This window comes from Aquarana catesbeiana, linkage group LG07 (genome assembly GCF_042186555.1).
Source record: "Aquarana catesbeiana isolate 2022-GZ linkage group LG07, ASM4218655v1, whole genome shotgun sequence".
NCBI classification, from domain to species: Eukaryota; Metazoa; Chordata; class Amphibia; order Anura; family Ranidae; genus Aquarana; species Aquarana catesbeiana.
In genome coordinates, this window is record NC_133330.1 from 193,443,234 (window position 1) to 193,469,585 (window position 26,352).

The 26,352-nt window shown below is 41.9% G+C and overlaps 1 protein-coding gene across 1 annotated transcript in view; it reads right to left on the bottom strand.

Moving 5' to 3' along the window:
• The window catches only part of AKNAD1 (AKNA domain containing 1), a 211,139-nt gene extending 186,845 nt beyond the window's left edge, over window positions 1-24,294 (bottom strand). The window contains exons 1-2 of the mRNA XM_073592935.1: window positions 23,213-24,294; window positions 9,286-9,421 (exon numbers count right to left, since the gene is read on the bottom strand). Coding sequence (XP_073449036.1) covers window positions 9,286-9,421; window positions 23,213-24,265 — 1,189 coding nt within the window. The 5' untranslated portion in view covers window positions 24,266-24,294. The remainder of the gene's footprint in view (window positions 1-9,285; window positions 9,422-23,212) is intronic.
• Between the last annotated feature and the right edge of the window lie 2,058 nt (window positions 24,295-26,352).

The following is a 26,352-nucleotide window of genomic DNA, read 5'->3' on the forward strand; positions in this document are numbered from 1 at the left end:
GTTATGGATACATACAAATGTGTTATGTTTACATAACCTAAATGAGCCAAATTAACAGTTACAAACAACAAACATTGTGATTCTATTAACTGGTTCTCTGGCTTTAGCCTCAGGAGTCTCAAGCTAGCTATACATGTGGCAATTTTCAGTCAATTTCAACTTTCCATTCACAAGAAACTGTATATATAATCACCAGGAATTGTCAGAAGCAATCTATCACTTATGAGTTTGATTACCAAAATTTGATTCAACGTAAAATCAATATTGGGCAATAAATTGATATCTTAAATACAGCTCATTGGAGGATTGAACTGATAATAGAAAAGATCTATGACAATTTTGTTTAAAATGTTTGGATTTTTCAACTGGGTTTGCAGAGCAATTTGACTTCATTTCCTTGCATTTCTTAAAAAAATGTAAAAGGGACAGGATGGAAATTTTTTTTCAAACAAATTAAATTCTGTTAGCGCCAGTTTAAACCAGAATTGTACAGGAATGCGTGCCACTTTCCTTTCTGCTTCCTGTACATTCTCCTGCTGTGTAGTTTTGCAGCCTATTCATTTTAACAGGCTGCAAATCACATCAGAATGAAGAAAACGTATTGCATGCAATACTTTAAAAAATGTGCCACACCAAATCGCATAGTACTGCAGTACCATTCTATTTGGTGCCCACAAATGCACTGTGTTTGTGATCTGTGTTTGAGGTACAGTTAATATTACATTGGCACCTACAACAGATTGTAAGGCCAATGCCTTTTTCTCGCACTTCGTTCTTTTGTGAACTGGCCCAGATGTGGTTTTCGTTTGGGAAAAAATAATGCATGTTCTAGGCACAAAGGAAACCTGTTTAATACATCTTAAAAAAAAAAAAAACTCAAAAAACTGGCGCTCGGAATTACCAATGTAATGTCAAACAAACAGGCAATGAATACCTTTAAAAAATTGGGGGAGTGAACTATATATATATATATATATATATATATATATATATATATATATATATTCAGGCACAAAAGGAAGTCCATAATATTAAAAATGTCCAATAAATGGTAGTGGTAAATGACTTGCTGGATAAATCAAAGCGATGTAGCACTATCAACGAAGGGCTGCTCTTCCCAGGAGTGAAGTCAGCTCAGAGTCATCAAGGAGAAAAACAAAGAGATAGAAGCGCCTCTGAGTTAAAGTGCTTTATTCCATGTATAAAAGAAAAAGTAGCCACTTACATGTCAGAAAAAAAATGAAGCTCTACACAGGTAGATGTCTATCGAAATAATGTAGCTGTAAGTATGTAGCAGAGTCCCCAAGAGTGTCTCTGATCTAACTGCAGTGACAGCGGAGGACCAAGACGGACACAGCCAATCCTGCAGGAAGGGGAACAAGTATCTCGTGGAACCTGCGTGTGACCTCAGCTGGTGAGGGGAACACAACGCGTTTCAGAGCATGCACAAAGTCCGTGATGCGCATGTGCGCTTCTTTCTCAAGTGTCAGGATCGGCTGTGTCCATCTCGGTCCTCCGCTGTCACTGCAGTTAGATCAGAGACACTCTTGGGGACTCTGTTACATACTTACAGCTATATCATTTCGATAGACTTCTACCTGTGTAGAGCTTCGTTTTTTTCTGACATGTAAGTGGCTACTTTTTCTTTTATACATGGAATAAAGCACTTTAACTTAGAGGCGCTCCTCTCTCTTTGTTTTTCTGTTTAATACATCTAGGATTCCATTCAAGTAGCAGGTCGTGAGAAGTCAACTTTCAACTAAACTTTCACTAATTAACCCCCTCCAAGCTAAACACCAACACCCCTTCCCTGCCCTCCCCTCCACACACATACACTCACACACATGCGCACACACCCACAAACACATACATTTTAGCTGCTTACTTACTTCCATAACACTGCTGCACACTTCTCCAGTGTTTACCTATCTGACAAAGTTCTCTTCTTCAATTTTCCTATTGACTTGAATAATTTCAGAGTAGAGATCTTGTGGCCAGTGCTGAAAGGAACTTCATCAGACAAGCTGTAAACCCTGGAGGAGGCCATAGAAGCCATATGGAGCAAAATAAGCAGTTGGGATGGGGGATTACTGCAGTTTAACTTACGGTGGATAGTGGATTTAATTTAGTTAAAAGCAAACCTCTGATTTAAATATTTATAAAAATCAAAAATGGCATATACGGTAACCACCACCACTTGTACCACATCCTAACATTGAAATCTACAGGAAAACTTAATTAAACACTCTTTACTGGTATATATGGGAAGACACATAAGAAATAACCTTAAAAAGCTTGCATTTATTGTGTTACAAAACCTAAAAAAATTAAAGCATTTCAGTGTAGTTCAACCTGAATCTCTCAATCAATGTTGCAATCAATGTATGCACTAATCACTTATAGTCATGCTAGATCCACGAGGCCAACATGTTTCTCATGTATAGCTTCTTTAGGACCTCATCTTGAGATCCTCTCAAATAAAGTTTTCCTGACAGGCTCCATGGCAGCATACGTGTGGGTAGGCCCCACCTCCATAACTCATAACTACCCAATAGGACCCCTCTCCCATAAATCTTTGCTTTAGGCTGCTATCCATGTTCCTTTTTTGTCCTCCTCCGTAGGACCAGGTGTTGGTTCTCCTACCTGAAGATAAACCTCCCTACGATCGAATCAGCCGAGTGCCAATTTTATTCCTCCGATAGGCCCTGACTGTTAAGCAGGGTATGGAGTGTATAGCAGAGTAGCGCTGAAGATTGGGGTTGGTTCATCTATGTGCGCACGGTCTGTTTGCCTAATGTTCCAGGCAACCATTATCTGCTGCCAAGTCCGGTGTGTGTGTGTATCCTCGGACCAGGTGATCGTAGGTGGAGGGGTAAGTTTTTATACTCGTATACACATGGCAGCAGTGTTTATGTACTGTTTGTACCTTTTTCCTGTGTGTTTCTCCCTCATCACTGGTGTCCTAGTCGGTGCTGACGCTTTCTGCATTCCAGCAGCCGCTCTCTCCATTACTTCCAGGAACCGGCGTGTGCTCTGCGCATGCGCTGACTCGATATGAAGTCGAGGCTTGGTTCGCGCATACGCGCGAGCGTCTCGCGTCTGACGTCGTCAATGACGTCACGGGCGCCACTTTTAAAAATGTGAAAAGCTTACAGAGCTCGGGAATGTTCGTGGGGGATACAGCGACTTCCCGGGGCAAATATCTTGGCGGTTCAAGGTAAGACAAGTTCTATTGTCTGGGGGTTGAGGTCTTTTGTCAGCCAGCTGATGTGTGAATCTGTCTCTGCAGTTTCCTATTGTGTTGACACCATGGACTCCTCACTGCCCCCTAGTGGCCAGCCCGCTTGTAGCAGGTATGTTTGCAGTTATGCTTTTCTACCTGTACAAGGATTGAGAGTTAGATTTTAGGACACTAGATGATTCCTGTCTCTATCTCTTCTGTGCTTCTTTCCTTACAGCCCTTCTAGGTCTGATCCACACCATAGTTCCCATAAAGGAAGTGGATCATCAAAATCACACCACCGGCAATCTTCCTCCAGGTCTAGCCATCATAAATCTCCTTCCAGATCTGAACAGCGCAGTAAAAATCCTTCTCACCCCCCTTCATCTCACTCTAGCAAGAGATCAGAAAAATCATGCTGGGGGTGCAGGATGCCTGTTCCAGTAGACAAATCTCTCTGTGATCACTGCTTCTCTAAAGCCGCAGATGAGAGGGATGGTACAGACCAGCGTTTAGAATATATGGTGAGACGGGTTGTGAAAGAATCTTTACAGGAAAGAGAGGCTCAACAACCCCGTGATTCCCCATCAGACCCATTATGCCCTCCAGTGGGAGAAGGTTTAGTACATGAGACATGGGAGTCTTCCCAGCCAAGTCGCCATTCTGCTCCTATTTCAGACAGCGAATCAGATCTGGAAGATCCTGGTGTGGGGTTTGAATATGCTTTAGTCCCTTCTTTGGTGAAAGCAGTAAGAGAGGCTTTGAAGTGGGAAGACCCTGTTACTTCCCCCCCAAAACAGAGGAATTGTTTTTAAGCAGCTCAATAAAGAGTGACAATATTTTCCTTTCATCTCTGAGCTGGGCAATATCATATCTGAGGAATGGAGCAAGATGGACAAAAAGAGTTCCATGCAATCAAAAGTCTTGAAACTGTATCCTTTTAAGGAAGAGGAAGTAAAACACCTTGAGTCAGCTCCTTTGGTGGATGTAGCACTGATGAGACTAGCAAGATATGTAACTCTTCCCTTAGAAGACACTATCTTTTAAAGATCCTCTGGAAAGACGAATTGATTCAGATCTAAAAAGGATTTACCTGACGTCAGGAATGGCATGCAAGCCAGTACTTGCGATAGCTGCAGTATCCAAAGCTTTAGAATCTTGGTCTGATAATGTGGATGAGTTCCTAAGAGGTATCTCTGTTGAAACAGCTAAAGATTCTCCTATCCAGGAGATCAGGCTGGCGTTGGCTTTTCTTGGGGAGGCCTCTATTGATGTCATCCGCCTGATGTCCCAGGTTATGTTGGCAGCTGCTTCAGCACGTCGTGCCTTATGGCTCCGTCCATGGTTGGCGGATCTGGATTCCAAACAAGCTTGGTGCCGAATTCCTTTTGAAGGAACTTCATTATTTGGCAACAAGCTTGATAGTGCCATAACCCAGGCCAAAGGGGGTAAGTCTGGTTACCTCCCTCAAGACCGACGCCTACAAAATCAGAAACACAATTTTCCTAGAAGACAAAATTCTGATCGCGCTAGGGAAGCACGCAGCTACAGGCCTGGTCGGGAGTTTTCAAGGTCCTGGAAATCCAGGCAGTCCTCTTTTAAAAAACCTACAAAAGGTGGTTCCTCTGGCAACCAGGACTCCACTAAGTCCTTTTGAGATTGGGCCCGCTCAGGCATGCCAGGTGGGGGCTCGTCTTCGCCACATCAGGCATGTCTCGGTGGCCTCAATCCGGATTACTGGACCATCAAGACGGTCTCCTCTGGTCACAAGTGGGTCTTCAACAACACCCCAAGACTCAGATTTGTTCCTACATCTCTTCCAGGTTCAGAAGAGAAAAAGCAGGTCCTGTTAATCTACGTGAATTGTTTATTGGATCAAGGCGCAGCCATCCCTGTTCCAGAAAACGAACGAGGCAAAGGCATGTATTCTCCTCTGTTCATGATACAAAAGAAAAACGGTACATGGAGACCAGTCATAGACTTAAATCATCTCAATTCCTTTATCCGAAAGGAAAAGTTCAAAATGGAATCCTTAATTACAATTCAACAGTCTGTACATCTGGGAGACTGGTTGATTTCAATCGATCTAAAAGATGCCTACTTTCACGTGCCAGTGGAAATGGACTTCCAACAGTTCCTACGCTTTGCGGTAGGCGGTCAACATCTGCAATTCACGCGTCTATCCTTCAGTCTAAGGACGTCACCTCGGGTCTTTTCCAAGGTCCTATTGTCTGTTGTGGGTCTTCTTCGTGTCAAAGGGGTTCGTCTCCACCACTATCTAGACGACTTACTTCTCTTAGCTCAAAATAAAGACCAACTTTTAGAGCACAAGAGCTTAGTCATTTCCACCCTGCAAGAATTTGGGTGGCTCCTGAATCTGGAGAAGAGCCATCTAGAGCCAACACAATCCCTTGTGTTTCTAGGGGCTCACTTCAACACAATGGAAGGCACCATCTCCCTTCCAGAGGAGAAGATTGGAGTGATCCGAGACAGAATACACGCAGCCCTTGCGTCATCTCATCTCTCTGCTCTCCAATGCCTGAAAGTAATTGGCACAATGACAGCCACCATTCCTATGGTGAAGTGGGCCCAATGGCATACACGGCCCTTCCAAAAAGGGTTCCTTCAACAAAGGGATTCTTCCAGCCAAATCCAGCACATACACATTACTCCAAACATGAGAACGTCTCTCCTTGGGTGGCTTCAAGGAAAAACCTGCGCAATCACCATTCAATCATTCCCATCTCATGGATCACAATAACATCGGATGCAAGCAATCGGGGATGGGGCGCTCACTGCCTTTCAGATGTGGCTCAGGGCAGATGGAATTCCCCTTCCCGAGGGATTGTCTCCAACATACTGGAGCTGAGGGCCGCCTTTCAGGCACTCCTGTCATTTCGCCATCTAATAATGAATTCATCAGTAATGTTAAGGTTGGACAATACAACCGCGGTGGCTTACATAAAGAAGCAAGGTGGAACTCACAGTTGGTTCCTGATACAGGAAGAAGAGCCAATAATGAGCTGGGCTCAGAAGAACTTGTCCAACATCTCTGCGGTTTACATTCCAGGGATTCAGAATGTACAGGCAGACTTCCTTTTGCGTGTTCAAATTGACAACAACGAGTGGTCTCTCCACAGAGGGGTGTTCGAGTGGCTTCTGACCCTGGGAGTGTCTCCAGAGGTTGATCTGTTTGCTTCCCCATGCAATCACAAAATGCCCAAATATTATTCGAGGTTCAGAGATCCTCAAGCATATGGGATAGATGCTCTCTCGGATCAGTGGAGGTTTCAGAAGGCCTATGCCTTCCCGCCGGTACCGGTGATTCTTCAATTTCTCCGGAGGCTCAGAACAGAGAAGGTGGAGATCATGGCAGTGATTCCTTTCTGGCCCAACAGGCCTTGGTTCCCTCTGTTATCACTCCTCAGCTATCAAGACCCAGTTCCCCTACCTCAGGCCGGATCTACTGTCTCAAGGCACGACGTTACACCCGTGTCCATCCTGCCTTCACCTCAGGGTGTGGTTCTTGAGAGGGGGAGGCTCAAAGCTCTAGGTTGTCCTGAAGAAGCTATTTCAACCCTTCTCAGTGCCGGAAGGAATAGTACGAATAGGATATATGAGCGTATATGGTCTAGATTTACTGATCATATGTCTTCCAGGTCGAATCCTTGTAGCTCTCCAGCAGTACAAGACATATTGAGTTTTGTTCAATCAGGACTTGACTTGTCTTTAGCAGTCAGCTCACTAAGAGTTCAAGTGTCAGCCATCTCAGCCTTCACAGGAGTTTCATGGGCAAATCATGCTTTGGTCCCTCAGTTCTTTAAAGGAGCCATCAGGCATAGACCTCAAAGAAGACCTAGGTTCCCCAAATGGGACCTCCCTCTTGTCTTGGATTTTCTCTCCAATCTCGGATCAGATCCTGACAAACCTCTTTTCACGAGAGACCTCACGCTCAAGACCACTTTCTTAGTAGCTGTGACTTCGGCCAAAAGAATGTCAGAAATTAGAAATTTAGGTTCAGAAGAGCCTTTTCTGACCTTTTTTCCAGACAGAGCAGTGTTGATTCCAATGTTAGGGTCACACCCCGAAAGTGACCTCAGTCTTTCATGAAAACCAAGAGATTGTACTTCTTCCTACTTTTAAAACAACAGATAATCAGGATGTTCATCCACTTGATGTAGGCCACACTCTAAAACAATACCTGGAGGTCACGGCTCTGTTCAGACAAACAGAATTTATTTTCGTCCTTCTCCATGGTAAAAACAAGGGAATGCGAGCTTCGGTCAGATCAATTTCTTCTTGGATTGTGCAGACCATTCAGAGGGCATACAAGGCAAAGGGCTTGGTTCCTCCAGAGGCAGTAACGGCTCATTCGACCCGGAGTATCTCGACCTCTTGGGCAGCTTCTCAGCATGTCGCACCTGAAATCATTTGTAGAGCAGCTTCTTGGTCTTCTATTAACACATTTGTCTCTCACTACTGTGTTGAACCTGCTGCTCTGTCATCCATTAATTTTGGTTTACAAGTATTGTCGGTTGGCAATGTTAAATAAAATTTGGTTTCTTTGCTCAAACATTTTTGCCCACCCGGGTGTGTTTGGCGAGTTATTTCCCACACGTATGCTGCCATGGAGCCTGTCAGGAAAACGGAAAATTTATATCAAATACTTACCGTAATTTTCCTTTCCTGATAGGCTCCATGGCAGCAGGAGTCCCTCCCAAATGTCTGGAGTAGGCTAGTTACGGAACATGGATATCAGCCTAGAGCAAAGATTTATGGGAGAGGGGTCCTATTGGGTAGTTATGGAGGCGGGGCCTACCCACACGTATGCTGCCATGGAGCCTATCAGGAAAGGAAAATTACGGTAAGTATTTGATATAAATTTTCCGTTTTATTAATTAGATTGTGCCAGCATTACATAATCCACAACATATGCAACATGTTAAACAAACTGTTCTGGAATTACCAATGCATTTCATCTGTAAAATAACAGAGTGTAACAATCAACCCTCACAGAACAGAGAAAATTGAAACCAACAAACAGGTACATAGGAAAGCAAATACATATACTCCATTGCCCTTAGGTTCCTTCCCACCAGAGATACTATCATGCCCTGCCAATTAGCAGACAATTCAAAATAAGGTCTGTTGGTGCAAGGCCGGGTGTGTCCAACCAGGGAGCCCACAACTTATCAAATTTGCTGAAGCTACCCCTATGCTGAAAGATGTATTTTTCTAATTGAAGGGTATCTCCCATTGGGCAATTCCTTCAGGGTCGGGGGTCAGTGGAAGTCCAGTGCTGGTTACTCTGGTACATGGACACCTGGTTCATATTGGGATCCAGCGAGAGAGTTGAACCTGGCTAGGCAAAAAGACACATCATTGCCTAATGTAAAATATACATCTTGTTCCATAGCATATCTTGCATGACTATAAGTTATGTGATTAGTGCATACATTGAAAATGTTGTATTGTGACATTGATTGAGAGATTCAGGTTGAACCACGCTAAAATTCTTTGATTTTAATCTTTTGTTTGTAACGCAATACATACAAGCTTTTAAAGTCATTTCTTACGTGTCTTCTCATATTTACCAGTAAAGTCTGTTTAATCAAGTTTTTCTGTAGATAAATCATACATAGTAGGCATACATATAGCATGCCCATCTGATTTAAATGATGCGATGGTTGAGCAGCAGCCACCTTCTCTTAAACTTCTGAGTGAAGCAGCACTTGAAAAAGTGTGTGCCCTGCATTTTGCTTAGCTTCAACTTGACATCTGACAATGACAAATCATAACTTGATGTGTTGGGCACTATTTTGCTTGATGTACACATTGGCAGCATGTGTTATAAGAAGAATGAGCAAGACTTTTGTTGCATTGTCGAATGAAAGGCTCTGTTCTAAAACTTTGCAAAGGACAGTGCATAATATCTGACTGGCCTAGTTCTCATAGTCTGTTTTTCTAGTATTTTTTTTTATATAGTAAGGATATATTTCAGATTTCCAAGCTGGCACAACTTGAAATGATGTTACCAATAACTAAGAAATATTATTATTTTATACCTCCTTGTATTCCAGTTAGTGAGTCTTCAGTTTGTTTATCTGTAATTTTAGGACTCTGATGAAAATCAGTAGTTGTTGTCACTACACAGTTGATTTGGTCTTTGGAATCATTAGCATTTTGTAAAATCTGTGGAACCTTGTGGGAAAATGAAAAAGAGTAAGAATATTAAACCAAAAAAGCAAACAGTATATCAACCTTCAGGTGGCTGCTTTTGCCTTTCCCATGTTTCTTAGTTATGCTAATCCACCATCAAGCTAACGCAAATCCTGTAGACGCTTTGGGAGGCTTGGCATAACCCCCTCCTTCTGTGCCCTGACTCTGGCCTGGAGATTTTCTGTTTAGGAATTTAGTACTGCCTTGTGAGAAACAAGGAGAGTGGTCAAGTGTCCTGCATACCAGGAGTACAACGTTTTTAAGGGACTCCCAAGGTGGGTAGGGTGGCAGGGAAGTGAAGTAAAGATTGAAGCTAGCAATTCATGGTGCCTGCTATATACTACCACTCTTTATGTTACAAATTTCATTCAGATGGGAGGAGGTTTTCCATTAAAGGAAATGTTTTCTGAAAAGCATCTCATTCTGCTCCCCCTCCTAGAAGTGACTCAGTAGCCTTCCAGCCTTTGTAATCTTTTTTTTTTTTTTTTTGCAAACAAATTTTTATTGTATTTTTCAAACCTAACATACACATACAATTAAAGCTACAGTACAATATTTGTGGTCTCTGTGTCATAAGTACAAAGCAAAGGTGGGTAGGGTCAAATATATAATCTCGGTAAACATCCAAAATGGATTATTGCTCAAGTACAGAGGTATCAACAAATTAGAAAGAAATGATACAGCCCACAATGAATCAATTTATAATGTTGCTTAAGGCCCCTTTCACACTACCCCAACTTTGACGCGATTTCAGGGAATGCCTGTGTAACTCGCATCAAAGCCTAAAGGTGTTTCTGTAAGGGACTTGAGTGGCTACTCTGTACTTCACTTCATACAAAACATAACCAAGCAAAACAAATGAAAGCGCACAGTTTTCACATTTAATACAAGGAATTCTTTATTGCCCAGGTAACTTCTTTCCCTCTACTTGACATAGACAAAGTAAGTATATTCACCTCGGAAACATAATCATGCAGTGTAGTTGGGGCACATGAATTTGTGTCATGAAATTGTTCATGCAATGTATTACCATTGACAGAGGGGCTAGACCTGGAGTGGATAACCATCAGTCTCAAAGTTCTTCAAATCTTTGAAGGCACAGTCAATGTTGAAAAGTAGTTTTCTCTGGAAAGGATGGCATTCACTTGACCATGCCATTCCTAAGGCAAGAGGATGCCCATCTTTGTAATCTCTGATGAAAACATAGAGCAAGTGCTCTGAAAAGGGGAGCATGGTGAGCTCAGCTGGTATAAGAGGGACTTAAACAACTTCAGTGCTACAATATTTGAGGATAAAAGTTGTTCCAATGTCTATTTAGGTACAGAAGTCAGAGGGCTTGCTTTATAGCTCTTACATTGCTTTTTAAGAATATGCACAGCTTGAATGTGTAGGCTCACTTAAAGTGGAGTTCCACCCACTTTTACAACTCTTCAGCATCCCTCACTAAACTGTGCACTGTAAACGAATTGGATATTTTTTTAATTTTTTTTCTCAGCACTTACTGTATATCTGCTGTATTCATTTTTCACTTCCTCCTCCCGCGGCCCATCGCATCATTTCCTGTTTTCAATGCCTTCTGGGAAGGGGCGGCAACTTCCTCTGACACTTCCGTTGCTATGGAAACCTGACCTGAAACCTATTACACTGCTTGTGCTGCACTGAGCATGTGCGAGATCTGCAAGGATGAGATCCAGGAAGAAATACAGTCTGGCTTCAGATGCCCACACTTAAGATGGCCACGGCCTGCTGTAAGTTTATAAAATAACAAACTACTGCTATAAACTAACAAAATAGACCTTAGTTTACAGACTAACTTTAATAGAATACATTAAGCTTGTGTATTATAGGGGTATTTTTATTTAAAAAGTATAATTTCGGCCGGAACACCACTTTGAAGAGTTTCTGTACTTTTTTCATTCAGGCGTGTTATTATCTTTCCTGTGGGATTTCTTCGATATTCTATTAGTGAATGGGGTGTGTGATGGGGGATGGGAGATACGGCAGGTTGGGAAGCCTCTCTATGGGTTGGCCAAGGAAGATGTTCATCAGCAGGGTCATGAGGTGGCCAGGAAGGGATGTGTGCCAGCATGGTTGGGGAGAAGACTTCTGAGCAGGAATGTCTGTGATAAGGAGTAAGGTGGCTAAGGAAGGGATGTGTGGCAGCAGGGACATGAGAGGGATTGATATCAGTATGGGATATGACAGCTGGGGAGTGATGGATGTCAGCATTCCCCTGAACACTGACTGTTCTGGGTCCTATTCTCTTGTGTAGCACAGTCTCCGCCATCCTGTGAGGCAGTACTGCCCTATCCTTGCCCGGACATGCTTTCCTGAGCTTCCCCAAAAGAAGTTAAAAAGAAGTAGGTGGGAGACCCATTCAGATAAGCTGCTGTCATACCTTGTGCCTGTGACATCTAGGGTTTGTTTTGCCTTGGCTTTGGGTTCCTGTATCTTCAGGCAGCTACTTTTCCTCCACTGTCAGCCCCAACGGCAGAACAGGATCCAAGAAGCTGCCACTGAAGCTCACATGAAAGTTGCAGAAGGCTGGCACGCTAGGCCTGAGCACAGGGCGGCAGGAAGAGAGGACAGCCTATGGCCTGCCTGGCAATCCCCTTGAGCCTGCACCTTAATGAGAGTACAGCGAATTTGGAAGGGAAAGGAGCAGCAGAAAGGTTAGGGGCTTAGCTGAAACCTCATCCTCACAATACAGCTCTGCCTGGATAGGCAGCCAAAAGACCCAGTGAGAAAAATTTGGAGATTTCCAGAAAACAACCTAAAGCTGCTCAGAATACTAAACAGGCCACACATGTAAATATGGCCAGAGTGTTTGAGTAAATATGTTCCTCTGCAGGCAATTTACAGAGATGTCAAATAATAATGATTTTGATAATTGTTCTGAAGTACCATTGGAGAAACTAATGTCAGCTGTGGGCAACAAAGCAGTACTCCCTGCAGATGATTTAATACTTCCATTTCTTTTAACCACTTGCCTACTGGGCACTTATATCCCCCTCCTGTCCAGACCAATTTTCAGCTACTCTCACATTTGAATGGCAATTACTCAGTCATACAACTCTATACCCATATGTAATTTGCATCCTTTTTTTCACACAAACAGAGCTTTCTTTTGGTGGTATTTAATCACTACTGGGTTTTTATTTTTTGTGCTATAAATAAAAAAAAAAAAAATGAAAATGTTGTAAAAAAAAAACATTTTTCTTTGTTTCTGTTATACAATTTAGCAAATTAGTAATTTTTCTTCAGAAATTTTGGCCAAAATGTATACTGCTAGCTGCTGATATTTGGTAAAAATAACCCAAACCAGTGTATTTTTTTTTGGTCTTTGTGAAACTTGCCACGTACACACGGCAGGACTTGCGAACGGTCTAAACTCCATCAGCATTTCCGACTAAGAGATTTAGAACATGTTCTATATCTGAGTCCGTCGGAAATGCCAACAGAAAAAGTCAGATGGGGCATAGACACGGTCGGAATGTTCGACCGAAAGCTCCCATCTGACTTTTTCTGTAGTGAAGTCCGGCCGTGTGTACGCGGCATAAGAATCTACAAGCTGTGGTGCCAATCATTGAAAATTGATCACACCTGATGTACTGAGAGTCTCATTTCTTGAGACACTAACATGCCAGGAAAGTACAAATACCCCCCAAATTACCCCTTTTTGGAAAGTAGACATTCCAAGCTATTTAATAAGAGGCATAGTGAGTTTTTTTTGAAGTTGTTGTTTTTTTCCCCACAATTCTTTGCAAAATGACCTTTTTTTGTTTTTGTTTTAAATTGTCATATTAACAGGTTATTTCTCTCACAGGGCATATGCATACTTGCAAATACACCCCAAAACACATTCTGCTACTTAGGGTTGCCACCTCATCCCTTTAAACCCGAACACATATTAATTACACAGGTTCTGAGGCTAATTTAATTCAGATAAGACACCAAGTGAGTTTAATTACCACCTTAATCAGCCACACAACCTTTGTAATTAATATTTGTTCGGTTTTATAGGTGTAGCGGTTGGTTACCACTAGTTACTAACGTCCAACAAATCACCCTGCTGCCAGACCCTCATCTATCACCTCTGAGACAATGAGCAGTAATTTGCGTAGTTTTGTTGCGTTTATTGCGGGATACAACTTGGTGGGGGTAAAGGAAGATATGGGATGCCCATAGCACTTATTGAATTGTCATCACATTTGTAGAACATTGATTAGCAGCTTTAGCCCTGAAAATGATGCACATCTAACATTCACAGTCTGTTCTCCTGCATATTTCCACTGCAGACTATTGCTCCTCTTCCTCCTCTGCACTGACTCCTGCAGAGAATCACTACTTTGATCTCCTCTTGTACAAATCCTTTACTGCAAAATTGTTAGATTCCTGTCTCATCACTTCCACTAAGACAAAAAGGGATCACTTTGAATAACCCCAGTTATGCTGGCTGTACCTTGTTACTGTAATAAAGTCTCTTGAACGGTGTTGCTTCAGCAAATCAATAAGCCAGAAGCATACAACACCTCTCCCCGGCGGCTCAGTGAATTTGGTAGCTACACAGTCTTTTGGATGGTATTACCAGAGTGCTTTACCAGGCCAGGGATACACGGTACCTTTCCCCTATGGCCTTACACATGGTAATAAGCGAACTATTGAGCAGCTGATGAGTGAGCGTGTGTGAGTGAGCGTGACGCCCCCCCCCCTCTGTGTTCCCGGGCTGACGCCGCAATCAGCTGAGCTTAGCTGAGCCGCCGACTATCGGAGGCATGACAACCCGCAGACAAGCTGCTCTGCAGCTGGCGGGAAGGGGCCGAAGCTCGATGGATGGCATCCGAGCCTACTTGTCCCCCCGTGCCTCCGACTGTGGAGAGGGACGACAGGCAGGGAGACAGGACACAAAGAAACGCAGCGGCTCCAATACCACTGGCGGCATGGAGAGAATAGAGCGCGGGATCTCGAGTAAGAAGCTGGACATCCCGGCAGCAGGAGACGGCCTCGCATTATACGGTAGGAGATCCCCGGCTGCAGGAAGGGGGAGGAAAGCCCTGGAAGAAAGTTTTCCGGGCGGTAGAGGGAGCCCCAGGAATATGAGAGAGGAAGCGGGGGCCGGGAAACAGGGTCGCATAAGTCCCGGAGCAGGAACCCCATTAGCAGATACAGAGAAACAGGACTCATTTGCACAATATAAAAACGTATTGGAACATGTGGTGGCTAATGGGGGGACACTAGAGGCCCTACAGTGTATAGAGACTGTATCCAGGGTAAGAGGAGAAGACCCGGCTCCTAACACAGGTTCAGCTGCGGTACAGAGCTCCCAAACATTGGCAGAAGTAGACCCCAGACAGCGTCTGCCTGAGTATAACCAGGCATTACTGTTTAATCAGCTGAATCCCCAATATGGGGAAAAAAGGTCTCAGGGACTGAATGAACAGGATGGAAACTTGGAAAAGGACATCTGGGAACTATTGAGGGTCCTCCCCACAAAAAATGACATGCAGCAATTAATCAGCGCGGTGGAACAGTCATGTTTACAAGCAGTGGAAAGTTTGAAGGAAGATATCAGGGCCCTGGGGCATAGAATGGAGAAAGTGGAAAGTGAACAAGAGGCCATAGTACATGCTGTGGCGGACGTTCAAGACACTATTAAAAAGCATGAAGATGTATTAAATGCGTACAGGGACCAACTGGACGATTATGAGAACAGGGACAGAAGACAGAATGTTTGTATAAAAGGACTGCCTGAATCAATCCCAATGTCGGAATTGGTTAAATATCGTAACCTAGTAACAAAGCTGATATAACAAGAGATGTCATCTGCAAAGTGCATAAATACAGAGTAAAAGAGAACATAATGAGGATGGCCCGTAGTAAGCCCACAATTCTGTTTGATGGGTCAAATATAGCATTATACCCAGACATATCACGGCGGACTTTGTATCAGCATCGATCAGTTCGACCCCTGTTAGAAGCCCTACGTGCGGCAGAGATCAAATATTGTTGGGGATACCCATTTAGTTTGACAGCCTCCAGGAATGGGAGAACAGCAACACTGCGAACTAAAGACGATCTAGAATCTTTTGTGCAAAGATTGGATCTTCCTATGGTGGACTTTGTAAATTGGAGAATACATTTTTTAGGACCCCCCCCTACAGCGGCCCGAGCGGTGGCAAGAAGTCACGGCAAAAGGCCAACAAGGGCATGGCCCAAAGAGGACTTAGATAGTGGATAAAAGGACTGAGTAGTGGGGGATCCTTGTAGAATCAAAAGAAATGAAGTTGTGAGGGTGTTCCTTTTTCTTTTTTTTTTTTCCCACCAAGGAAGGGACTTGCAAATAATGCCCGGGAGGAGGGGAGGAATGAAGGGGCACGGTTGGGAATGGGGACTATTTTGTGGTCAGTAGGTCAATCCCGAGTGAAGGGATTAACTAGGTGACCTGTACATATGGGGTGTATATTTGCACAGGCCCCCTCCCCAGTTAGTAATTATACTCCAGGGGGAGTTTTTTGGTGTGGAAGAGGAGTATGTAAGATTTTTGGTATGGTACATGTGGAGAGTTTTTTTTATTTTGGGTTTTAATGTTGGGTGTTTTAGGGGTATGTGGGTAGGTAGGGTCAGCGGTGAAGAAACCAGAGAGAGCAAGGTCATGGGGAAAGTATCAAGGGGCGGGTACCGGGAGCCTATAAGGGTAATCTAAAGAATGGTTGCCACGTTGAAAATTATATCATATAACGTAAGGGAGTTGAGCTCACCGAATAAGAGAGGGCACCTTTGAGTTGAATTGCAACATTATGGAGCTGAGGTAGTCTTTTTACAAGAGACACACTTTAGGGGTAGCTCCATTCCTAGTCTACCTCAGAACATAATGAACCAATGGTACCATGCAGGGTTTCCAATCGCAAGGGCTAGAGGGGTCACAATTGCCTTTAAGAAGTCATGCCCATGGAAAATGGAGACCCTGCAGAGTGACCCAGAGGGGCGTTTTTTATTTGTGAAGGGCACACTGCATGGCGTACGATATACGTTTGCAACGATATATGCACCAAATGAAGGGTCAGCTAATTTCTTTGTTAAAACATTCAGGAAATTGGAAACATTTAGAGAGGGATGTCTGATGGTGGGCGGGGATTTTAACCTGGTGCTGGATCCAAATATGGATACATCAACAGGCAGAACCGCCATGTCATTCAGAGCCTTAAAACAGGTTAAGCAACTTATACGCTCTCAACACCTTGTGGACTGTTGGCGGGTGTCGCATGTAGGAATTAAGGACTTTAGTTATTATTCTAAAACACACGATATGTACTCGCGGTTGGACCTTTTCTTGGTGAATCAATTTTATTTGGAAAATGTCCTCTCGAGCACAATTGGACCCATAACTACGTCAGACCATGCCCCAATAACCCTGATTTTCTATTTAATTCAGATGGGTCATTTAGAGCGAACATGGCACTTGAATGAATCATTACTGGATAAGGAAGAAATAGTGGAGAAATTGGGTATAAAAATAAAAGAGTATTTTGAAATAAATAAGATAGGGGAAGTGTCAGATCAAGTGATGTGGGAGGCTCATAAAACAGTCATAAGAGGGGAATTGATAGCTTATGGTTCACATATAAAGAAAGAAGGAAAAAAAGAGATAAAAGAACTATTAGATAAAATTAATGTATTGGAGGTGAAACATAAGGGGAATCTCGACCCCGCAGACAATAGGCGATGGAGGGTTTGCGAGCAGAACTCTCACAGTGCCTAGAACAAAAAGTTAAAAATAAAACCTAGGTTCTTCGCAAACAGGGCGTATGAACAGGGGAATAAGTGTGGACGGTTACTGGCTAAACAACTTAAAAAACAACAGGACTCCAGACATGTTCATAGTTTATTAGTCAGAGGTAAGAAGGTAGTGGGAACGAAAGCCTTAGCCGCAGAATTTGGTAAATTTTACGAAGCGCTATACAATATTCCCAAAGTAGACACCCCGGCGGTAGGGGATAGTGAGAGTCATGGCAGGAAAGAGATATGGGATTACATAAACGAAGTATCAATGCCCAGGCTATCCAAAACAATTATAGATGAAACGGAGCGTCCAATCACGGTAGAGGAGTTGAGTAGGGTGATAGCAACATTGCCATTAGGGAAGAGCCCATAGCTGGACAGGCTGACGAGCTTATATTACAAAAAATTCCTTCCCTTATTAGTAGAACCACTTTGTAACTATTTCAAGTCAATTATTGCTTCTAATCCACTGCCATCAGAAGCCCTTCTGGCGTATAAAACGGTATTGCCAAAAGGGGGGAGAGATCCCCAAAGCTGCGCAAACTACAGGCCTATCTCCCTACTTAACTTGGATACCAAATTATTAGCAAAGATCCTGGCCTTGAGGCTTCAAGGGCACATTGGGGAATTGGTGCATTTGGACCAGACGGGGTTTATGGAAGGGCGTGAGGCTAGGGACAATACTATCCGGGCGCGTCATATTCTTCATTGGATGCAGTCAGGCCCAGATAGAGCCCCAAGGATCATACTGTCAATGGATTCCGAAAAGGCGTTTGACAGGGTGAATTGGGGCTTTTATGAGAGAATTATTGAGGGGGATAGGCCTGGGGGAGCGAATGATGGGGTGGATAATGTCTATGTATACGGAACCAAGAGCAAGGATTAAGGTAAATGGTACACTGTCAGACTGCTTCAATATACGAAACGGCTCGAGGCAAGGGTGTCCATTATCACCTTTAATATTTGCGATAACACTGGAGCCTTTTTTAAGTAAAATCAGAAATAACAGAGAGATAATTGGGACATGTATAGGACAGGTGGAACACAAGGTAGCAGCCTATGCAGATGACCTTCTCTTTTTCCTCTCTGCTCCACAGTCATCCCTAGCTGCACTTATGGTGGAGGTACAAAAATGTGGCACTTTATCTAATTTTAAAATTAATTTTGAGAAGTTGATTATCCTTCCTAGCCATGTCCCAATAGCACTGGAAAGGATGCTGCGACATACATATCCATTTGTCTGGGAGAGAGAGTTTCTGGTGTATTTGGGGGTACACATTAGCGTAGATCTGAAGTTGTTATACGAACTTAATTATGGCGCATTACTGACGGAGATAGCAGAAGACTTAAAAACATGGAAGGGCCAATATCTAACTTGGTTCGGGAGAATTAACGCCATAAAAATGAGTATACTTCCTAGATTAATTTACACACTGTATACGGTAACAATTAAGGTACCGGAGTCCTTTTTCAGACAGATGCGCAGGATGTTCGTGGCCTTTGTATGGAACGATAAAAGACCTAGATTGGCCTATGACATCCTGCGAAGAAATAAGGCCGAGGGGGGCCTGGGATTACCTGATATAGCTTTATACTATAAGGCCATGACCTTAGTCCGGATTCTGAACTGGTGCCACGACACACATAAAAAACTATGGGTTCAAGTAGAAAAGTCTATGGCAGGGAGGAATCTTGCAGGAGCACCTTGGATCCAAAGCTCGTCAAGAGGGCTGTCTCAGTGGATGTCCCCGTTAACCCAGAACACGCTTGAAGTCTGGGATAAGTTGAATAGGAGTGGCAAATATGCCCCTTGGATATCCCCTCTGGCTCCTCTGGAGGAAATCCTTTGGTTCCCCCCGGGGGAGGAGATGGGGTATCTGGGAGCTTGGGGTCGGGATGGGGACTCCACTTGTGGCAGGTTTGCCCCGAGCGGAACCCTATTATCTCTGACAGAGGTGGTGTCCAGACTTGGGACAGTACATCTGGTGGAGTGGAAGTACCACCAAATAGCGAGTTTTCTCAATAAAAGTAAGTTGTCAATAAGACCTATGAACTCACTCACTATGTTTGAAAAGCAATGTGTGCAAAGGTCGGATTCCAGGCATGTATTGTCGCAAATGTATAGAGTGATCCTTAGCGGGCAGGATGGGACAACCCCATACTTTGTAAGGGAATGGGAGAGGGAATTGGACCAGGTACTGACGAATACTCAAATTAAAAAGATGATTGTATTAACGTACTCCATCTATAAGCTCAAAGGTGCAAGAGATGGCATATAAGTTTTTATCAAGATGGTATAGGACCCCAGTTAAACTAGCACAAATGTTTCCAACCATAAGCGATAGGTGCTGGAGAGGATGTGGTCAGAAGGGTACATTTCTCCATCTGTGGTGGACATGCCCAGTAATTAGACCATTTTGGGAGTCAGTGTCCCCATGGATCGAGAAATTGACCGTGGGGTCCCTGGAATTCAAACCATTACATTATTTATTCCATGGGATGCCGGGATCCAACAAAAAGTACCGGGATAGTATAACACCGCACTTATTAAATGCAGCGAAAAAAATCATACCGAAAATCTGGAAGCAAACCCAGGGTCCCACAATATTAGGGTGGAGAAATTAAGTCAATTTAATAATGGAAGCAGAAAGATGGGTTCATGTAATAAAGGGCCAACAGGGGAAATTTGACCTGGGCAGGCTGGAAACAATGTGTTGTGGAGATGGAGAAAGAGAGAGAGAACGCCGAAAGAGAGAGAGAGGTGGTGGTACAGTCTTTGTGAACTTGCATAATAATAGTATTGACCTGGGTACGAGGCTTTGATGTCAATACGCTGACCTATCAGTGTTGGGGGTTTTTCCTGTTTTTTTTTTTTTTTGTCTCTCCTTTTTCTTTTCCCCCACCCTCTCCATAAAGTAAGTACAGATTGGGGTATCCTTGGCTCCTCCCCTCCCCCCCTTTTTTTTTTCTCACAGTGTAAGCTGGGAGGAAACAGGCTATGAAATTGCTTATAGTACACGATGGGTAATTGGTAACTACACTTTTTTGGATAGTTTGGCCAATAAGGGCTTTTTACACTAATTAATGTTAATTGATAAACACATGAACACTCTTTTGGGGGGGTTTTCCTTTTTTTTTTTTTTTCACGGTGTTAGCTGGGAGAAATAGGCTATTAAATCTCTATATTACACGATGGGTAATTGGTAATAACACTCTCTAGGATAGTTTGGCCAATAAGGGCCTCTTACACTAATTAATAATTAACTGATAAACACATGCACACTCCCCCTTTTTTTTTTTTTTTTTTTTATACATTTACACAGGGGGTTGGTAAGGAGTAACGGATAGACTCCTAGATGGTTCCGAAATGGAGGGGGGAGGGGGAATTGGGGAAGGGACAAGTGGGCGTGGTTTAGGTGAATGCGGTTGTGGAGGGATGTAACGTATTATGTTTTTGGGTTTGGTGAATAGGGGGTTTTGTAATGATGTATGAATTGTTATTGTATTTATAAAATGGAAATAAAAATTTTGATTACAAAAAAAAGCCAGTCCATAACTGCAAACGCTGCATTCCCCGGCCACAGCATTCTGCACTACTCTCAACAATCCTCCTTTAGCTTCTTCCACACTGACCTTCTCCAAAGCTCAAGTCCTGTGTTCCCCGGTCACAGCAGCTTGACACTAACTCCATGGTACAAGGTCTTTATTCAGGAATCCATCCTAGCGGCTCCTCCTGCCCTCCTCCCTGCTCGGCGCGCCCGCCACGTGGGAACGCCCTGCGGCAGCTACCTAAAACTCCATTCTTCTTTTTCCTGCTCCGTCAGAACTCCCGGGCAGCAAGTGACCCCAGCTTAAATGGGAGGTCTGCCCCCTGGCTATACTGAATGGGAATTAGCCAGAGCTCCTCACATGAGTTGCCTGCCACTCAAACTTCAGATCCAACCACTGTTCCAAAACAATCTTCCTGAAAGCAGGGGAGGCACCTCTGAGCCAGAGCACAGGTGGTCACACCCACCACTACACTAAACACTCCCAATTTTAAATCAAAACAAACAGGCCTAAACTAAAGCACAGGCCTGTCTAAATTTGCCTACACTGATATCTTTAAACCCAGAAAAATCTTATTCTAGCGCCTACCTGCCATACCACATGTGTGAGACATTTTCACAGTCTGGCCACATAGAGAGGCCCAACATGCAGGGATCACTGTCAGGTGTTCTAGGAGCATAAATTACACATATAACTTGTCGACTACCTATTACACTTATGAAGGCACTGTAGCACCAGGACAATGGAAATGCCCACATAATTACCCCATTCTGGAAAGCAAACACCCCAATGTATATTCTATGATGCATAATGAGTCTTTTAAATATGTACTTTTTTTCCACAAGTTTTTGGAGAATGTGGGGAAAAAATGAAAACGCTTTTTTTACACAAAGTTGACCTTTTTCAAGATATTTCAACACAGCATGTACATAGCCAAAATTTCAGCCCAAAATAAATTCTGGCACTGTGACACTGATGGCACTGGCAGCACTGATATGCGGCACTGTGAGACACCAATAGCAATGTGACACTGATGGTACTATGACTCTGATGACATTATGGTCCCTGTGACACTGATGACACTATGGCACTGTGACGCTGATGCATGGTGATACTGATGATACTGAGGCATGGTGACACTGATGGCACGGTGACACCATGGCACTGATGCACACTGTGACACTGGTGGCACTGATGACACTGAGCCATGGTGACACTGATGGCACTGAGGCACGATGACACTGATGGCATGGTGACTCTGATGACACTATGGGCACTGTGACACTGAGGCACGGTGACACTGGCACTGATGGACACTGTGACACTGATGGCACTGATGACACTGTGGCACTGATGGCACTGTGACACTGATGACACTGTGGCACTGATTAAACTGACGCATGGTGACACTGATGGCACTGAGGCACGATGACACCGATGGCACTGTGACACTGAGGCACGGTGACACTGATGACACTGAGGCATGGTGACACTGAGGCACGGTGACACTGATGACACGGTGACACTATGACACTGATGGACAATGTGACACTGATGACACCGTTGCACTGTGACACTGATTGCACTGATGACACTGAGGCAGGGTGATGCTGATGGCACGATGACACTATGGCACTAATGACACTGTAACTTGTCGACTACCTATTACACTTTTGAAGGCCCTAGAGTACCAGGACAATGGAAACGCCCACATAATTACCCCATTTTGGAAGGCAAACACCCCAATCTATATTCTATGATGCATAATGAGTCTTTTAAACATGTAATTTTTTTCCACAAGTTTTTGAAAAATGTGGGGGAAAAATGAAAAAGCTTTTATTAACACAAAGTTGACCTTTTTCAAGATATTTCAACACATAACCTGTACATAGTTACGTTGGAGTGTACTGATGGTTCATTATCAAAAATATATGCAACTATGCTACTGTACTATGAATTTTATTGTGTTATGATTTTATCATGCCTTTTTATTGTACTTATCATGTATTGTTATACCATTAATGTTATCCACTGTACTGTCTCCTTCCACGCTGCCATTAAAATAATATTTTTTACTATATTGATTGATTTAATCTACCCAAGTGTCTTGTTTCATATAAAGTCCCAAACCTCCTCCTTTTGACATGTAATAATTAGGGATGGAGTCCTGTGTACTGGATGGTCACGGCTCATATAAAGTCCCACTTCTATTTTATTCCTCTTTCAATAAATGGCTTCAATCATGCTTGGGACAAACATAGATCTATACTCATACAAAAAAAGATACCCAAAAAAAACCTAATGGGAAAAAAACAAAAAAATACAAAACATGAATAAGAAAAAAAAATACAGGCAGACTCGATGGACTACTCGGTCTTTTTCTGCCATCACTTTTTGTTGTTTCTATAATATTTTAATGAACAATATAACAAATATAATATTTACCTGTACATGTAGATGGTCAGAACATATGGAACTATCCTCCATCAACCCATGTTCTGTAAATGGTTGCATTGAATCCAGTATATCTTGAATAACAAAATATTGACCTGATAAATTGGAAGAGGATGTAGCTCTCTTTATTAAAGAAATTGGCTTAGCATTACCAGTATCACCCTTAGGTATTTTTACTTTTGGTGGTACTTTAGAGAAATCAGGGAGCTTATAATGAACCTGTCCTTGACCATACTTTATTTCACTAGAAGAAAGTCTTCTTTCTTGGTCTTGTTTAGGATGTTGGACTTCCTTGTCCATATTGTTAGTTGGTAATTCATTCAGTTCTTTGCCTCTCTGATCAAATTCAGATACATTCTCTTTATGCGATGTTTCATCAGTATCAGAATTCACTTTATTAATAAGAATGTCTTCTTGGTCACCAGTGTTTTCATTTTGACCTATTTTGAAACTTTCCATTCTGAAATCTTCATCATTAAGGACACCATACTGGCTATGCTTAGTACAACTTTTTCTGCTAATAACGGTTTCATCGCTGCTCTCAGCAATTGATATTTCTGGTATTGTCTCATAGTCAATGAACTCATATGGATTTAGCAGACTCTCCTCATTAAAATGGCGTAGGAGAACATCTGGTATTATTGTAGGAATGGAGACTAAGATATCACTGCTGTGTTCAGTGACTTCTTTGGCCTCACTTAGTTTAGCTATAGTCTCAGACAAACTAAATTCACTGTTACTGTCCAAAGAATAAACAGTTTCATCACTTGTGGTAGCAGATGCTATGCTAATATTAACAGGCAGGCCTTCTTCCAGGCTTTTATTCAATTCTTGAGGATAATCAGAAGGAAGAACAGAATTGTTTTGTAGATCACAATTTAAGCTTGGAACTAGATAACATTCAAGAATCCCATCAAAAGGCAGATCTTCTTGTTCATCATCAGTGGCAGCTTCATCATCTGCTGAGTGGCCCCATGACCACTCAAGATGATTGGGTGGCTGCTGGTAGTTATGGGGATCTTTGCTACTTGCAGCAATATCCATGTGAAGGGCGTAAAGAGCATATAAAAATTTGAGTTGAGCCCTAAAAAAAAAAAAAAAAACTTCTGATAAATGAATAGACAAATTTTTATTATTTTTTTATATGATAGATTCATGAACAAATGTACACATGCAAAAATGTCATACTTGATGAACTAATGTACCTCCAGCTTAAAATGATCCACCTACAAATTATATTTCATTTTTAATTATAGCAGTGAGAAAAGACTTAGGCCAACACCAAGACTTCTGTTTTTTATCATTAAAAAAAAGCTTCTCCTGTGTTGCCACTAAGGATATTTCTACTCTCTATTTGTTTTATGAATATTACAGTTGTCACTGCAACAGTAAGTGAAGAAAAGATTTTTCAATGGGGTTACCTGTTTCAGCAACAACTGTATAAAAGGTAAATTCTCCCCACATTAGAGAGATTTCCTCTCACTTCCTGTTGCCTCTGTGGGATGGGATGTGATGGAAAATGTATTTATTCTCTAAGAAATGTAATAAAATCAATAAAACAATCAGTTTAAGAAGATATTAGGATGTGGTTAAGGAATTAGGCCCCAAAAATAGGCACCCATAAAAGAGGAGATACTTAATATAACTTGTGTGGTAAAATGGGCTCTTTATTGGATATACATATAACACTGTCAGCGTGTTTTGCAACTTACACTGGATACTTCATCAGGAAGGTGCTTTAAAACAGTAAAAATACAAAGCCATGGTATGTATATACTGTAGACAATAAACTGATACAGCAGCTTATCATTAAAAAAGGTGATGTGTATGGCAAAGAAAATTATTATTGCTAAAAGCAAGCCAAATCCTTGTACAGTCATGTTTTAAAATGCATTTCACAAACTTGTGTAATGTGTATGTGTGTGTATATATATATATATATATATATATATATATATATATATATATATATATATATATATATATATATATATATATATATATATATATATATATATATATATATATATATATATGTATATGAGAGAGAGAGAGAAAATATAATACCACTGTATACAATACTGTATGATAAATATGTATAAAAAATATATATTACAATATAATACACAATTTATGATGCATAATAAATAATAAAAATCAAGATATTAGGATGAATATCCTTATTTCTCTTGTTGTATTTAAAACTTTGAATTTCATTTTTTTTTTTTTTTTTTTTTTTTAGCAATTGACAAATTGAAAACAATACTTGGTGGTGAACTTGTATAATACCACAATTTACAAGAAAAGAAGTAAGCAGAGTTGTAAATAGCCAGTGGAAGAGTTTATGGCTAAAGTACATGAAATATCAGCATTGTGAGGACTGACCCTTTTAAAATTACTCTTACTATTCCGTTTGCTACCCCAACCTACATTAGCTATGCAGAGAAGCTGTTGTAAGCTGCTTACTGCACCCCTTTTGTAACAATACTCTATTCTAGTGATCCCTATATAACAGCCGTGAAATAGATGGGTAGAAACTACACACCTTTTCACTATAAGTAGCAATTATGTTATGGATTACATTTTAATATATTATTAAAATGATTTCAAGGGCTAGTCACATATCCAAATTTAAAAAGCCTTTACATTACTTTATATAACCTAGTAATGAAAGATGACGATAAGTAATAAAAGATGAAGATTGCTTAAACAGGTGATATACCAGTAAATCAGGAGCTGCATGCTGCAATGATGTACTTAGTAATGTTTGAGGATCTCAGTTAAAGTACACAGCAATATTTCAGGGATCTCAGTTAAAAGTACAAAATAATATTTTAGGAATCTCTAATGTCTTTGGCGCTACTAAAGTGTAAAACAACCTTAAAATAGAAATAACCGACATTTGTCTCTTACCAATGTAATACTCACTTTCCTATTTTCTGGTGCTTTCACAGTCTCACTAAACCAGTTATTACTTTGCATGATGCCTGTGCTCTTCATTTGACAATGCTTGCATCAGGTTACCTGTGCTGTAATACTGCCTGCACTGTTCATCTCACATGGCTTGCTGGTGCCACTATAGTTTGTAATGATACACCCTGTCATTTAGCTTTCTGTTTCTACTTTGTTAT